The 17405-nt window shown below is 39.9% G+C and overlaps 1 protein-coding gene and 1 pseudogene across 10 annotated transcripts in view; both read left to right on the top strand.

Moving 5' to 3' along the window:
• The window catches only part of OSBPL9 (oxysterol binding protein like 9), a gene marked incomplete at its 5' end in the record, with an annotated part of 167571 nt that overhangs the window by 21530 nt on the left and 128636 nt on the right, over nucleotides 1-17405 (top strand). For all 9 annotated transcript variants that reach the window (XR_013995725.1, XM_081087136.1, XM_081087134.1 and 6 more), the window contains one exon: nucleotides 2860-2910. Coding sequence is in view for 7 of the 9 variants with exons in the window: in XM_081087136.1 (XP_080943262.1) it covers nucleotides 2860-2910 (51 nt within the window). The remainder of the gene's footprint in view (nucleotides 1-2859; nucleotides 2911-17405) is intronic.
• On the top strand, nucleotides 12159-14333 carry LOC308517280 (la-related protein 4-like; annotated as a pseudogene). The gene has a single exon. The product of its transcript is annotated as a la-related protein 4-like (transcript).

Genomic DNA, 17405 nt, shown 5'->3' with positions numbered 1-17405 from the left:
CTGGTTTATGCCTTGTATGCATATATGCATAACCCATGGACACAGATAATAGGGTGCTGAAGGCTTGGGGTGGGGGAGAGGGGACAGGAGTGGGCTGGAGGGGGTCAATGGGGGGGAAAAAGGGGGACATGTAATACTTTGAATAAAGAATCCTATATAATAAAAGCCTAATATGCTAAGTGTCCGGTCATCCAGGTGGCCGATCAACCAATCAAAGCATAATATGCTAATGATATGCTAAGGCCGCTCAACTGCTCACTCTGACATGCACTGACCACCAGTGGGCAGACGCTCTGACTGGTAGGTTAGCTTGCTGCTGGGGTCTGGCCGATTGGGACTGAGCGAGACAGGCCGGACAAACCCTGGAGCCCTCCTGCAGTCCCTCCCCAGCCCCGATCATGCACCGGTGGGGTTCCTGCTTGGCCTGCGCCCTCTCGCAATCAGGGACCCCTTGGGGGATGTCAGAGAGCCCGTTTTGGCCTGATCCCGCAGGCCAGGCAGAGGGACCCCACTGGTGCACGAATTCGTGTACTGGGCCTCTAGTTATTTAAATAAAAAAGAAAATTGTTGGTCTATATTCATAGATTATAATGCAGTCAATGAGAAGGATAAGACAGACCTTTGTGTACAGACCTGCGAATATCCCCCAAGAAATATTGTATTATTTTTTTCCAGCTTTATTGAGATATAACTGACATGTAACATTGTGTAAGTTTAAGGTATACAATGTAATGATTTGATATACATACTCATATATTATAAAATGATTACCACAACAAGGTTAGTTAACACATCCATCACCTCACATAGTTATCGTGTGTGCGTGCGTGTGTGTGTGTGTGTGTGTGTGTGTGTGTGTTGAGAACTTTTAAGATCTACTCTTTTAGCAATGTTCCAAGTATAGTATTGTTAACTATAGTCACCATGGCACTTTAAATCCCTAGAACTTAGTTAACTTATAGCTGGAAGTTTGCCTAGGGCTCAGTACTTTGGATGTAGGCATCTATGGTTTAAAGTGAGACAATTCTTTAAAACATAACTTCATGATATTGGCTTCTTTTGCTTCTTACATAGGGGAGTACAGAAAAGTACTGGTTGTTGAGGTATTAAATATTTTGAAAACTTTGATTATTTAAGGTTTCATTTTATTTTATTACACACCACTAAGTGATTTTTAGGACTATTTTCTGCTTGTTACCATAGGACTTATTGTGCAGAACATAGTCTTTGCTTGGCTCAGTCTAGTAAGAGACAAAGGATAAGCAATGTTTTTTGAGTAAATATTTTTTTGAGAACCTCATGTGTTGCAGACACTGTTCTAAAGCATAAGCCAGATACAATTCCTATCCTTAAGGAATGTGCAGTCTTAATGGGTGAGTCAGACAAGTTAACTAGCCTTTATTGCACAGGGTGGTACAGGCCACAACAGGGGAACACAGAAGACTCTGGGAGCTCAGGGATGGGAATCCAAACCAGACAGAGCTAAGGCACATTATGTGATCAGTGACAGCACGGCAGAAATCAGGGTCAAAGATATTCCAAGCTGAGGAATTTTTGGATGAAAAAATGTCAGCAGGAAAAAATGTGACCCATTTATAGAATTGCAAAGAGATAAAGCTAAAATAATATTCCTCAAAATGTGGTCCTCTATCTGCCTGAGTCAGAATCATCTGGGAGTGATTCTTAAACTCCCAGGTGATTCTTAGCCTTGCAGGTGATTCTCAAATTCACTAGAATATGAGAAACACTGGTCTAGAGTTAAGGGGCATGATGGAAGAATGAAAACTATAGTGTAACTAGAGGCCCAGTGCATGAATTTGTGCGTGGGTGAGGTCTGGCCTGCCTGACCCTGATCGGGGAGTATTGGGGCTGGGCCTGTTGGGAGGAGGAGACAGCTGACAAACCCCGTCCCCGATTGGGGTGGGGGGGCCGATTGGGGACGGGGCCAGCCGTGGAGAGGGGCTGCGGGCGGTAGCCATCGGTCTTGCCCCTGATTGGAGTGTGGGGGGGCTGATGGGGGCAGAGTTGGTTGGGGGGAAGGGCTGAGGGCCGATTGGGGTGGTGGGGGCTGATTGGGTGTGGGGCTGGCTGGTCCTGCCCCCAAATGGGGTAGGGGGGCCAATCGGGGGGCCAGTGGCCCGGGGGAGGGACTGTGGGTAGTTGGCTGGCTGGCCCCACCCCCGATTGGTGTGTGGGGGACTGATTGAGGACGGGATAAGCCAGGGGGAGGGGCCGCAGGCGGTTGGCTGGCCGGCCCTGCCCCTGATCAGAGCGGGGGTGCCGATGGGGGGGGCTGAGCTGAGCTGGCTGGGGGGAGGGGCTGCAAGCTGATGGGGTGGGGGACCAATTGGGGGCGTGGTTGGCTAGAGGGAGGGGCCACAGACAGTTGGCGAGCCGGCCCCGCCCCTAATTGGTGTGGGGGGGCTGATCTGGGGTTGGGCTGGCTAGGGTGAGGGGCTGCTGGGGGGTTGGCCGGCTGCCCTGCCCTTGATCAGGTTGGGAGAGGCCAATTGGGAGCAGGGCCAGCTGGGGGGAGGGGCCGAGAGAGGTTGGCCGGCCAGTGGGCATCATAGCGACCTGTCGTTCTGTTTGTTACAGCGTTCCAGTCGCTGGCTTTATATATATATATGATATGCTACATTAAAGGTGTTCATAAAATCCTATAATTAGGTTTATTTGTATAGACTGTAAAACAATTTCATTTTAAACCTGCTAATTTCTATCTCGAAATGATTTGGGGGGAAGAGGGATGGGGAGAATGGAGGGATATTACTATAAATTTTGTCTCTTAATCCCTAGATGATTCTAAAAATAATCAGTTAAACTTTTATTCATTGAATGTTTTTGTTTTTCTTTTAGTCCAAGGACAAAATGATGAGAGGCTCTCGCCGAGGATGTGTTAGACTCAGAGTGAGTATTTACTCATTTTTATGAAAACCAATTTTGACAGAAAGAAAAACAATGTTTTGACAGACTCATGGAAGTCTAAATTTAGTTTAGCTTCGTTAGGTAAGTAACTAAGGCCAGAGAGAAAAAATGATTTCTCCAGGGTAACTGCTAGTCAGTACCAGAACCAGGGCTAAACTCTTTTGGCCTATGATTTAATGTTGTATCCATGACTTATGTAGCTACTAATTTTTTTGTTTAACCTCTGTTTTATAATCAAGGACAGGGGTTGGAAAATGAGTTATAGTGTTGGTAGTAGAGCAAACAGTAGAAAAAACTATGAAAAATTCCTACTTTTTGCTTCTTTGTTCTTTTTGTTCAACATTCTTTAACAACAGTGATGTAGCAGCAACATCCAGTAGAAATATGTGAGCCACATATATACTTTAAAATTTTTACAGTAGCCACATTTAAAAAGTAGAAAGAGATAGGTGAAATTAATTTTAATAATATATTTGCTTAGGCCAAATAAATAATACCCAGAAATTTTTTTCAACACGTAATCCGTAAAACAGTTATTAATGAGATATTTTGCATTATTTCCTAAACTAGAGGCCTGGTGCACAAATTTGTGCACAGGTGTGGTCCCTTAGCCTGGCTGGTGATTGAGGCCTATCCAGGGGCTGGCTGGCTGCGGGGAGGAGCCACGGGAAGCTGGCTGGGGCTGGGGAGAGGGGCCACAGGAGTTTGGCTTTGGGAGCACACTGACCACCAGGGGGCAGCTCCTGTGTTGAGTGTCTGCCCTCTGGTGGTCCGTGTGCATTATAGTGATTGGTGTTCCAGTCGTTCTGGTCGTTCAGGTATAATGGTTACTTAGGCTTTCATATATATAGATACTAAGTCTTCCCAATCCAGGGTGTCTTTACATTATGGCACATCTCAGTTCCAACTAGCTGCCCTTCAGGTGCCCAGTAGCCACCTATGGCTAGTGGCTACTATATTAGTCAGTGCAGATCTAATAGCTTCATGCTGCTTTTAATTGCTTGTTCAGTTTCCAAATAGCTAAAGGCAAGAAAGAATGCAGAGTTGGGGATATAGTTTCTAGTACCCCATTGTATCTAAAGAAGAACCAACTCTATCATAACTAGGTGAATCAGCTTCTAGTGGTAACCTATTCTTTTGGTGAAGTTGCAGGACAGGAATGAGACAGGCTTATTTTGAGCAGATGATGGTATATATATGATAGTATAAAGAATTTAGAAAATGTTTACTGTTTTATTTCTTTCCTTTGGTTTTCCTTCTGTCTTCTTGACTTAATTGCTTTTCTAAGCACTTGCTATTGACCTCAGTCACCACTCAGTCTGTAATTAACTGCTTTCTTGGCTTGAGATAGGCTCAATAGTGCCCACTGCAGCCTCACGGCCCACAGGTCCTTTCAAGGTGCACAAATTTGTGCACTGGGCCCCTAGTTACTAGTATATAGAACAGGGCAAATGGGCAGAGGTACTGGGGTATGATCCACCCTACATAGGGGGAAATGCTTAGATACAATGGCCTGTTCCAGGAATCAGCATGAGCTAGCACACCAGGCAGTATAGGGGAGGGACTGCTCAAACAGTCTCTGAGAGTTATTATGAGAAACAATATCTGTTCTGGCTTGGATCTAGCTTGATCTAACTTGAGAGTCCACATCATGGAACAGTCTCTCCACCACACAGGGTTGTTGTGAGGTTTAGCAATAATGTTTGCATAGGGTTTCACACTAGTACACAACATATATATATGCTATGGATGTTGATGTAACGGTGATGGTGATTGATATGCATCTATCATCTAGAGTCCAAATGAACTTAATGAGCTTACATTGATCCACACCGTAGATCTCTTTCCACCTCTCCATCCATCCTATATTCCAACTACATTCTACTTCATGTTCCCTCATTGTGTTTCTTCATTCCTCATTGATCTTGAGATACATATTTTTAATTTTATCTTTCAATTATGGTTTACATTCAGTATTATTTTGTATTAGTTTCAGGTGTATAATGGTTAGACGATTACTTATATACTTCACCCAATATTTCCAGTTGACATTGTTTCTCTATCAGGAATTTTCTGTGCCCTCCCTGGTGAGCTCATCTTTTAAGAGACTTTTCAAATGTTGGTTCTGTTGTGAAGCATTCCTGATTCATATACCCTCTCCTCTGCCTTATCACAACATTTGTCACTTATAGCCATGAAAGTACCTACATTTTAACTTGTCTGATTTCCCCATTTGATAGTGAGTTCCCCATCCACTGTCAAAAGTGCCTGGTACATAGTAAGTTATGTAACAACAAAAATGCTTATTGTTGATTTTGTATATTTATAAAATAATGAATAAATGTTGCAGAGTATTTACTATAGATTACATACAAAGAAGCTGTAGAAGTTATCTTAAGCACAATATAAGCCAGTTGTATGATATATTTTCTAAAAACAAAACAAAACACCCGTGTGGTTTTATTTTACATGAAAGGAGTCTAGGGAAAGGAACCAGTAGTAATTGAGGAAGCTCACGATTAGGCACTGTGCTGGATTATTTACACTTGTATTTTCATGATAACCTTGTTAGGTAAATGGTGTTACTTCATTTTACATGTGAGGAGGCTGAGATTCAAGCTACTTTTAGTAACTTTCCAAGGTTACACAGTAAATGGTGAATCTGGGATTGAACTTGGTCCTGTCTCCAAAACCCTGTTCAGTCCTTAATGTCACCATGATTCTGTATTTCTTGACTAGAAGAGTTAACATAAAAATTCCCAACTTGTCGCAAGGTAGTGTAAAACCAGCTGAGGAAAGCAGAAGAGTGAGAAACCATTTCCTTCCCATCTACTTCCTTGGATTGTATTGGTGGCAGAGTGTGTGCCACTAGATGGTGCCCTTGCCTTAATGGAAAAGTAGAATGTTGGTTAAGTCCTGGTGTGATTTTTCCTCCTTCCCAACATACTAGCTAAAAGCAAAATATTGACATTTACAGGTAAAATCTAAAAAATGGAGATATACTAACATTAAAGAGGTAGTATGGAGTAGAGACAAGAACAGTCCATATATGAAATGGAATTCCAATCTGGATTTTGCTAATAATTAGCTTTGTGACTTCAGGCAACTCATCTATTCAGCTCTGCATTTTCTTTATCTCTCTGGAATAGGAGTCATGTCATTTAATCATGAAATTATGAGTAGCAAATTAATTGATACATTAAAAAGTATCCAAACACAGTGTCTGGGACTTAGATTCTTAGTCAATGGTAGTTACTGTTGTAATTAATAATTACCATAGATAAAATGAATCTCAGATTCTGAAGAATTCTACAGGGCCTTAGGAATCATCCAAATAAGGTGAATTATATTCAACATAGTTTTAATGATAAATATATTGTGAGTTTTCAAAAACTATTAGTCCATATGTGATTTAAAGTAACACTTTTTTACCGGTTAGTGAAACTGGGTACTCCATTTTCCAATCTTTTTTTTTTTTTAATTAAATCTTTATTGTTCAGATTATTACATTTGTTCCTCTTTTTTCCCCCCATAACTCCCCTCCTCCCAGTTCCCACACTACTCTCCGCCCTCACTCCCCACCCCCTGTCCTCATCCATAGGTGCACGATTTTTGTCCAGTCTCTTCTCGCATTTCCCACACCCCTTTCCCCCCCAAGAATAGTCAGTCCATTCCCTTTCTATGTCCCTGATTCTATTATGATCACCAGATTATTTATTCACTTGATTCTTAGATTCACTTGTTGATAGATGCATATTTGTTGTTCATAATTTGTATCTTTACCTTTTTCTTCTTCTTCCTCTTCTTAAAGGATACCTTTCAGCATTTCATATAATACTGGTTTGGTGGTGATGAACTCCTTTAGCTTTTCCTTATCTGTGAAGCTCTTTATCTGACCTTCAGTTCTGAATGATAGCTTTGCTGGATAAAGTAATCTTGGTTGTAGGTTCTTGGTATTCATCACTTTGAATATTTCTTGCCACTCCCTCCTGGCCTGCAAAGTTTCTGTTGAGAAATCAGCTGACAGTCGTATGGGTATTCCCTTGTAGGTAACTGGGTTTCTTTCTCTTGCTGCTTTTAGGATTCTCTCTTTGTCTTTTGCTCTTGGCATTTTAATTATGATGTGTCTTGGTGTGATCCTCTTTGGATTCCTTTTGTTTGGGGTTCTCTGCGCTTCCTGGACTTGTAAGTCTATTTCTTTCACCAGGTGGGGGAAGTTTTCTGTCATTATTTCTTCAAGTAGGTTTTCAATATCTTGCTCTCTCTCATCTTCTGGCACCCCTATAATTCTGATGTTGGTACGTTTGAAGCTGTCCCAGAGGCTCCTTACACTATCTTCGTATTTTCGGATTCTTTTTTCATTTTGCTTTTTCAGTTGGGTGTTTTTTGCTTCTTCGCGTTTCGAACCTTTGACTGGATTCTTGCGCTCCTCTGGTCTGCTGTTGGGTGTCTGTATAATATTCTTTATTTCAGTCAGTGTATGCTTAATTTCTAGTTGGTTCTTTATCACAAAATCGAGGGTCTCATTAGATTTCTTGAGGATCTCACTACATTTATCGGCGGTCTCACCAGTCTTTTCGAGGGCCTTACTAAGTTTATCGGCAGCTTCTAGACAGTTCTTGAGAGATCTTAAAAGTGTGGTTTTGAGCTCTATATCTTCCATTTCTGACATTTGCGTCCTGTTTCTTTGTCTCCGCATTTTTGTATCTTTTCTTGGTGCACCCCCTAGTGGTCTTTGTGCGCAGTCTTGTTGTAGTTAAGCCTTGATTGTCGGCAATACCAGGGGTGATTTGATCTCCAGGCTAACTGGCTATGAGAGTCTCCAATCTTGTTGATCATTAGAGTTGACTGATTATGAGCCAACTGTCCTCTTTTCTTTTAGTCTATCACAGGAGAGGTTAGCAGTGTACCATGATGGATTATTAATAGTTTTGGCACTGACTTTTTCTGCTGGTGCTTTATCTCATTGATTCTACATTATTTTTTCATATGTTAACATCTTTGGCATTGGGATGTATCTTATAATCATTGATATCTTAGAATGGATGCAATAAAGCATTATTTTTAGATTAATGTAAAATCTTAAGACTGTCCTTCCCCCTCATCTCCTTAGATTTGCTTTTGTCAATTGTCTTCTCATTTCATTATGAAAAATTACTTTATTAATTTCTGCCCTTTTTGTTAGTTCAGTAGCTTTTATACAAGTGTCATCTCATTCTTGTGAATTTGACACTAAAAGTGTCCTGTTTTGGGCAAGATGTAAACATTTATTGAGTCCCTGTGATTGGTACATAGATGTCATTAGGGTTATATTTTCTCAATGTTTATAATATTTCATAATTACAAATTAAAAATTAAATAAAAAGAAAGTAATGAAAAAAATTTCAGGAAAATGTTAACCAAAAGAAAGCTAGGACACAGTATTACTTTCAGACATAACAGACTTTAAGAAAAAAAATTAAAATTGTTATGGAAAAAGAGAACACCAAAACCCCAGTATTGCATAGATAACATTCTTTAACAATGGAGTAAATTAGAAATCCCTTAACAAAACAATAGCCACCACCACTTCACATGCATACTTCTAAATAATTCATTGGTGAAAGTAGAAATCATAATGGAAATTATGAAATATTTAAACCTGAATGATAATGAAGGGACCACATCTTAAAACTGCATCTAAGGCTATGATTTATAATCTTAAATGAATGTTATAAAATAGAGATTAAAAATTAGTTTAAAAATTAGAAAAAAGAAAAGTAATGATAAAATACAAAAGAAAATAAAAAAGGAAAATTTTAGGACAGTCACTTATTAATGTAGATGTCAAAACTTAAACAAAATATAGCATATCATACCCAGTAATCCTATATAATAAAAGCCTAATATGCAAATCGACCTAACAGCAGAACGACTGGTGGACTAACCAGTCGCTATGATGTACACTGACCACCAGGAGGCAGACGCTCAACACAGGAGCTGCCCTCAGGCCCCAGGCCAGCCAAGGTGGGGGCCAGGGTACCCCAATCGCCCCACTGGTCTCCCCGCAGATCGGCCCTGATTGCCTAGGAACCCTACCCATACATGAATTTCATGCACCAGGCCTCTAGTGCATAAATAAAAAGTTCTATGACCAAATAGAGTTTATTCTGGTGCTACTAGGATGCTAACTTTAAAATTAATTACTTTACCATGTTAGCATTAAAAGAGGAAAACTACATGACCATCTGAATAAACACAGAAGCAGCAGTGAATAAAATGAAACGTGCATTCAAGATTAAGCAAGCGACCAGATAGCAAGCAGTATTACAGAGCCACGGTTCTCAAAACTGCCTGGTACTGGGACAAGAACAGACATATAGACCAATGGAACAAAACACAGAACCCAGAAATAGACCCAAGCCATTATGCTCAATTAATATTTGACAAAGGTGGCAAGAGCATACAATGGAGTCAAGACAGTCTCTTCAATAAATGGTGCTGGGAAAATTGGCCAGATACAGGCAAAAAAATGAAACTAGATCACCAACTTATACCATACACAAAAATAAATTCAAAATGGTTAAAGGACTTAAATGTAAGACAGGAAACGATAAAAATCTTAGAAGACTCCATTGGCAGCAAAATATCAGACATATGTGGTAGCTCTATCTTTACCAATACAGCTCCAAGGGCAATGGAAACTAAGGATAAAATAAGCAAATGGAACTACGGTTTCTGCACAGCAAAAGAAACCATCAACAAAACAACAAGAAAGCCCACTGCATGGGAGAACATATTTGCCATTACTATTTCAGATAAGTGTTTAATCTCCAAAATTTACAGGGAACTCATACAACGTAACAAAAGGAAGATAAACAGTCCAATCAAAGAATGGGCAAAAGACCTAAATAGACATTTTTCAAAAGAGGACATTCAGAAGGCCAAGAGACATATGAAAACATGCTCAGTCACTAATCATCGGAGAAATGCAAATCAAAACAACAATGAGGTACCATCTCACACCTGTCAGAATGGCTATCATCAACAAATCAACAAATCAACAAATGACAAGTGCTGATGAGGATGTGGAGAAAAGGGAGCCCTTGTGCACTGCTGGTGGGAATGCAGACTGGTGCAGACACTGTCAAAAAGTTAAAAATGTAACTCCTATTTACCCAGTAATCCCACTTCTAGGATTATATCCCAAGAAACCAGAAACACCAATCAGAAAGGATATATGCACCCCTATGTTCATAGCAGCACAATTTACAATAGCTAAGATTTGGAAACAACCTAAGTGCCCATCAGCAGATGAGTAGATTAAAAAACTGTAGTACATCTACGGAATGGAATACTACATTTCTATAAACAAGAAAGGACTTTTACCATTTGCAACAGCATGGATGGAACTGGAGAGCATTATGCTAAGAGAAATAAGCCAGTCGGAGAAAGATAAGTATCACATGACCTCACTTATATGTGGGATATAATGAACAACATATACTGATGAACAAATATAGATCCCGAGACAAGGTAACACTGTACAGACCGTCCAACCTCAGAGAGAAGGCAGGGGGCGGGGGGTTAGAGATCAACCAAAGGACTTGTATGCACACATATTAGCAAAACCAGTGGACACAGACACTGGGGCAGTGGGGGCTTGTCTTGGGCAAGGGTGGTTGTGGAGGGGGGGGGTCAATCGGGAAAAAGGAGACATATGTAATACTTTAAACAATAAAATAAAAAACTGAATGCATATTAAAAAAAAAAAGATTAAGCAAGCTAGAGATAGAAGAGACTATTCTTAACCTGATAAGGATATTTGCTAAAAGCTACAGTGTGCTAAATAGATAGTAGAAGTATTGTCTTTAAAATCAGCAGCGAGGCAGAGATGCCTGTTTTTGCAGCTTCTCCCTCTCCCTTCCTCTCTGAAATCAATAAAAATATATTTTTAAAAAAGTAAATGACACATTACAAATCAGTTCTGTCACTTAGTAAGTGAAACTGGATCAATTAGCTGCCCATATGGAAAAAAATAAAATTACTTTGTCATATTGTACACAAAAATAAATTCCAGAGGTATTAATGATATAAAATGAATATTTATACTAATAACATATAGAAGAATGTCTTTATGATAACAGGACAGAGAAGAATGTCTTAATGCACAAACCATGATAGAAAAGACTAGTAGATTTGACAACATTCAAATTTTAAAACCTTTGAACAAAAAAAGGACACCACAGTTAAAGAGAAAGGCAGCCATTGACTGGGAGAGAAAATATTATATATAATGCATACAACTGAAAAAGGATTGACATCCAGAATATATAAAGAACTACAAATCAATAAAAACAAAAGAAAACCCAAAAGAATGTATACAAGTCAGTAAAAAAGCAAAGCAAATTGTTCACCACTCTATTACTGTCACCTGGATCAATGCCTAGACTGTTCACTAAATACTTGTTGAGTCAATGAATGATGCTTAAGCAGGTCCTTCATGCAGCAGCATCTTTGGTGAGCAGGCTGGACCTTGAGCTTTCCTGCTTCCTTCTATATTGTAGAATCCTCTCTTCTCTCGACTATGTGCTCTTCCAGAGCAGGGATATATTACTTTTATTTATATCCTGTGCCTGTTCCTTTTGGGAGCTGTGTCAGCAATCCATGTCCCAGAGGAGTCATCATTCCTTTTTTTTGTTTTTGTTTTTTTAAATCATTTTTGGAATTGGCTTAGGAGCCCACTTTTCTCTCCTTGAAAAGGGAGATTGGCTCTGAAATAGCCAACAGCCTAAAATAGACTTCCGGGTGTTTTGTTTTTCCCCCAAAATCATGAGAAAAAAATTATTTTTCTGAATTTGGCATCAGAACAATGATTTATGTCTGTAGTATGTTTCTGTGTCTACTAGAAAGGAGAAGAGGGAAAGTCAGGAAATCCATCTGGTTGCATACATAAGACTGCCACTCCAGTTACTTTCTGTCTGGAACCTGAATAGTGCTACCCTGTGGCACAATGGATCATAAAAGCAAGGCTGAAATAAAAACTTTGACATTTTGATAGTTTGGCATACAAATAACTTTGCTTAATAATAGAATATTGGAGAATTCAGCAGCTGACGGCGGGGGGAGGAGCCAGGTCCGCTGCTGGGTGCTTGGGCCGGGCGAGTGTCCTTATCCCAGTGTTTGGGGCTCGGGCCTGTAAGCCATTTGGAGTAGCAGCGGCGAGAATGATTGGGTCGAACCGGGAAGGCATGTTGCTCTTCGTGGAGCAGGTAACATCTAAAGTAACTGGTTTAAATCCTAATGCCAAAGTGTGGCAGGAAATTCCTCTTGGAAATAGTGATGTCACGCCAGTAACTCATGGAACTGAAAGCTCTTGGCATGAAACAGCAGCAACATCAGGGTCTCATCCTGAGGGTAATACAGAGCTTTCAGATGATATGTGTAAGGAATATGAAGTAATGTATTCATCTTGTGAAACCACAAGAAATTCTACAGGCATTGAAGAATCAACTAATAGAATGATTTTAGGGCCAGAAGATCTGAGTTACCAAATATATGACATTTCCGGAGAAAGCAATTCAGCAATTTCTACAGAAGACCTAAAAGAATGCGTGAAGAAACAATTAGAATTCTGTTTCTCACGAGAAAATTTGTCAAAGGATCTTTACCTGATATCTCAAATGTACAGTGATCAATTCATTCCAATTTGGACAGTTGCCAACATGGGAGAAATTAAAAAGCTAACCACAGACCCCGAAATAATTCTTGAAGTATTGAGACCTTCTCCCATGGGACAAGTTGATGAGAAGGGTGAGAAAGTGAGACCAAGTCATACTGTTGTATCGTGATTCTTAGAGAGATTCCTGAAACAACACCAGTAGAGGAAGTGAAAGCTTTGTTCAAGAATGGAAACTGCCCCAAGGTGATAGCTGTGAGTTTGCACACAATAGCAATTGGTATATCACTTTCCAGTCAGACACAGGTGCACAGCAGGCTTTTAAATATTTGAGAGAAGAAGTTAAAACATTTCAGGGCAAGCCAATTATGGCAAGGACAAAAGCCATCAATACGTTTTTTGCTAAGAATGGTTTTCGATTAATGGATTCTAATAGGTATAGTCAGCCCATTCAAACTCAAGCACAGTATGCCTCACCAGTCTTTATGCAGCCTGTATATAGTCCTCACCGATAGTACTCCATCTATAGTATTGTGCCTCAGTCTTGGTCTCCAAATCGTGCACCTTACTTTGAAACACCACTGGCTCTGTTTTCAAATAGTAGTTTTGTGAATGGCTTTAATTCACCAGGATCTTAAAAACAACTGCTGCTGCTGTGAATATGGGTCGACCATTCCAAAAAAATCACGTGAAGCCTCATTTTAGGGCATCAAGTGGTTCAGAACACTCAACAGAGGGATCTGTGTCATTGGGGGATGGACCAGTAAACAGATCTGGTTCAAGGAACTTTTCAACTGAACGGCATAACCCTATAGTAACAGGACATCAGGAGCAAAGCTACCTTCCAAAAAAGACTCCAACTTTGCTAATTGAACAGAATGGGGATTATGGTAGGGGCAGGAGAACTCTTTTCAGAGGTCAAAGACAACAACAAGATGACAGAATCCCAAGACCCCAACATTCAACAGTTGAAGCAAAGGCTCCAACACCAAAGTTTGACTTATTAGCCTCAAATTTTCCTCCTTTACCTGGAAGTTCATCAAGAACACCAGGTGAACTTGTTTTGGAGAGTAGGATGCCTGATGTTGTTAAAGGTATCTACAAAGAAAAGGATAATGAAGAGTTAAGACAAGGGGATAGTTGCCCAGGGCCTGCAGAGGATGAACAGACCGACTGCACCGCTGCCCAGCAACTCAATACAAGTACCGGTCCTTTGTGTACAGCTGAGCCTCCTGCATTGAGCACAACTCATATAGAAAAGGATCTAGTGGAGGATTCCACTGTTCAGAAGGATGTTCTCAACTCAACAACTATATCAGTTTCTTCCCCAAATCCTGCAAAGCCATCAGGGACAAATACTGCTTCACCATGTGATATAACATAAATGCAGCTGTAACTGTGGCCCTACAGGAACCCCGAAAGCTGTTATGCTGAAGTGTGCCAGAAGCCCCCTAAAGAGCCTTCTCCAATTCCTGTGCAGCTGCTACGAGAACTTTGCTCCAATGTAGTGTCTCCCACCAAAAATGAAGAGAATGGAGCTCCTGAGAAGTCCATTGAGAAACCGCATGAGAAGCCAGAAGCAAGGGCTAGTAAGGATTATTCTGGCTTCCGAGGCAATGCCATTTCCAGGGGAGCAGCTAGAAAAATCAGGGAACAGAGACGCCAGTTTGGCCACAGGGCCATACCTCAGGGAGTTACTCAACGTAATGGCAAAGAGCAATACGTGCCACCCAGATCACCAAAGTAAAACAAACCAACCAACAAACAAAAACTATTCAAAAACTTCTCTCTCTTCCCATTAAACTTGAGCCGTGGCTATATTGAACTGTTATGGAGGGGAGAGGGTGACCAGGAAGGAAACAAGAGAAAGTATATCCTTAAATCATTACAGATTTTGGAGTTGTGAGCAGTAGAATCCCAGAATTCATCTCTAAAGTGATTTTAAAATGCTGGAGGATTCCAATCAGTGTGTGTGTGTGTGTGTGTGTGTGTGTGTGTGTGTGTGTGTGTATACTAGAGTCCTGGTGCATGAATTCGTGCACAAGTGGGGTCCATTGGCCTGGCCTACAGGATAGGGCCAAAACTGGCTCTCCAAAACCCCCAAGGGGTCCCAGATTGCGAGAGGGTGCAGGCCAGGCTGAGAGACCCCACGGTGCACGATAGGGGCCAGGGAGGGACATGGGAGGTTGGCCAACTGAGGAGGGCCCCTGGGAGGGCTCCAGGGCATGTCCAGCCCATCTCGCTCAGTCCCGATTGGCCAGACCCCAGCAGCAAGCTAACCTACCAGTTGGAGCATCTGCCCCCTGGTGGTCAATGCATGTCATAGTGACTGGTTGACTGTTCCCTGGTGGTCAGTGCACATCATAGCAAGCAGTTGAGTGGCCTTAGCATATCATTAGCATATTACACATTGATTGGTTGAATGGCTGACTGGTGGACTGGTCACTTAGCATATTAGGCTTTTATTATATAGGATAAATAAAATATAATTTTTCTATGTTTGTTTTTGATTTTAATTTGCGGAGATCTGCCTGGAATCAATTTTGAGGGTTCAGATTTAGCTTGGGGAAAAAACATATTACACATCCTTCAGTATAGGAGATGAGGGAGTGAGAGAAAATATTTTTTGAAGAAGCATTTCTGTAAAATTAGAAATTACTTTTAAAAATCTATTTAAAGTTTGGCTTAGAGAATGCCATCTCTGCCTTTATGGCCTTGTGTTGCAAAGCAGATCAGTGGCTGGAGTGCCTGTTTGGGTGTGTTGTGTGTACAAGAGTGACTGAAGCCAAATCTTTTGTCATGTTAGTAAATGATTTGAAAACTGAATGTAATAATGTACTTGAGTAGATTATTTTTCCAGTTTGATATGTAGTCTCCTTTTGACCTTACTAATATTTTATTCAACAAGCTTTTGATTGTACTTGGAGATGTGACTACCAATCAATTTGATACTCACAGAAAGAATAGGGGTTATTCAGATAATTGAAAAATTTTTCTTAGATCTGAGTAGGGGTAGGTCAAAAGGCCTACAGAGGTTTAAACTGGCCTGTGATTCCCCCTTCCCCCCTAAAATAGGAAATAATTTTTTTTGTGTTACTTCATTTGCTACTCTCTGTTCTTTGACTACCAACCCCCAGAAGCAAATTTAACTAACCACCTACATAATTGTATGTTTCTAACCACCTTGACCAGTCTAGTCAAATCATATAACTGTTCTAAATTTCTTAATTGAACAGTGAAGTATTTTACTCTTCTGTTCATGTATTTAGAAGTTTAGATCCCAGAATGGTAGAGCAGACTATAATTTATTTGTATTAGTGTTAAAGATGAAACATTGTAATTGACTCTTAAAGTGTTAAATAGTGTAGAAGTAAAAATAACTTTTAAAGGCTTAATTTGGGGGCAACTTTTTCTGTTTACAGTGTATTTATCATAACCTGCCTTTCTTCCCTTTCTCCAAAAAATTAAAATAAATAAAAAATACAGTTTGAAATTCACAGAAGCAGAGCCAGCAAGTCAGGAGATTTTTGAGTTAAGGTGAAAAAGGTAGTTGAAGAAAATTATTACATAATATCTCAGTGAATCAAGTTGTAGCTCTCATATTAAGTAGGCAAGTTTACATGCTAGTGTATGGAAAATGGCTAAAGTATTAAAAATCATGTTGGATTAATCTGTTTTAAGTCATACCATTTTCAGAGTTCTATGTAAGGTGGGGTTTTGTTTTTTTAGGGATAGTTTGTAGCAGTAATAACTGCCCCTTATGTTAGTGAATGACTTGTATAAATTGAAACTGTAAATTGTGAACACTGGAAAGCACCATTGTGACATAGAGTAAACATCTTAGTAATATATTAAAATGAATGTAAATGGAGGTTAAAATTACATTACTGTGAAAACTCATCTTCCAACTCTAAGTTAAGCTGTGGAGATTTGTATTAGTAGGTAACTGTTCAGAGCTTTGAAAACACTGCACATTTCTGTACAAGCCAGAGTTATCATTTCTTTGTAACATATTCAGCTTGGCAATTGCTTTTGATTTGGTTGGTTGATAACATGATATAATACATTTAACTAAGAAGAATCATTTCTACACGCTATTTTTTTAAATCATCTAGAACTGAAATCTACAGTTAAACTACCTGTACTGAAATTTGGGGAAGTTTAGGTTCTTTTTTTTAAAAGTATTAATAATCATTGACTATATCTATGATGAAGTGCTTATTTTGGTTTACTTAGATAATGCTGCAGTTGGTGGAAATGATAAACATTTAAAGTGTTAACACTCTGTGAATGCATTGGATTTAAGAGAATAAACATTTTATAAAAATCAAAAAAACACAAAAACAATAGAATACTGTTCCACATATGGATTAGTGTAGGGGTTTTGCTTTCCAGATGTAAAAAATAAATTGTATAAACTCAGATAAAAGAAGAGGAAGGCTGTTTGGTACAGTTGGTAAATCTCTAGAGGTGAGAGGTAGGCATGGAGCACATCACTGAGGGCCTTTTGTAGGCTAGGCTATAGCATGGTCTTGTCCCCTAAACCAGAACATCTTTAGACTAGAAGGGGGTTCTATTCATTATTATGGCAGGACAACAGGCATAATCTGGAACTGTCTCAGCCAAACCAGGTTATATGATCACTTTATTTGAAGATGAACAAGAACCATTGATTTGGTTACATATCCTACAAGGAATGGGAGGTTCAAATAAATTTTGGGTAGGAAGCTGGACAAGTCTGAATAATCTTAACTAGAAGGAAATGTAAGAGGTGGGGCAATTGCTAGATGAGGACATAGAATCGAAAAGGATCATTGTG

The sequence above is a fragment of the Myotis nattereri genome (genome assembly GCF_964212035.1).
Source record: "Myotis nattereri genome assembly, chromosome: 3".
NCBI classification, from domain to species: domain Eukaryota; kingdom Metazoa; phylum Chordata; class Mammalia; order Chiroptera; family Vespertilionidae; genus Myotis; species Myotis nattereri.
The sequence above is the reverse complement of the archived record's forward strand: the minus strand, read 5'-3'. Positions and strand labels throughout refer to the sequence as shown.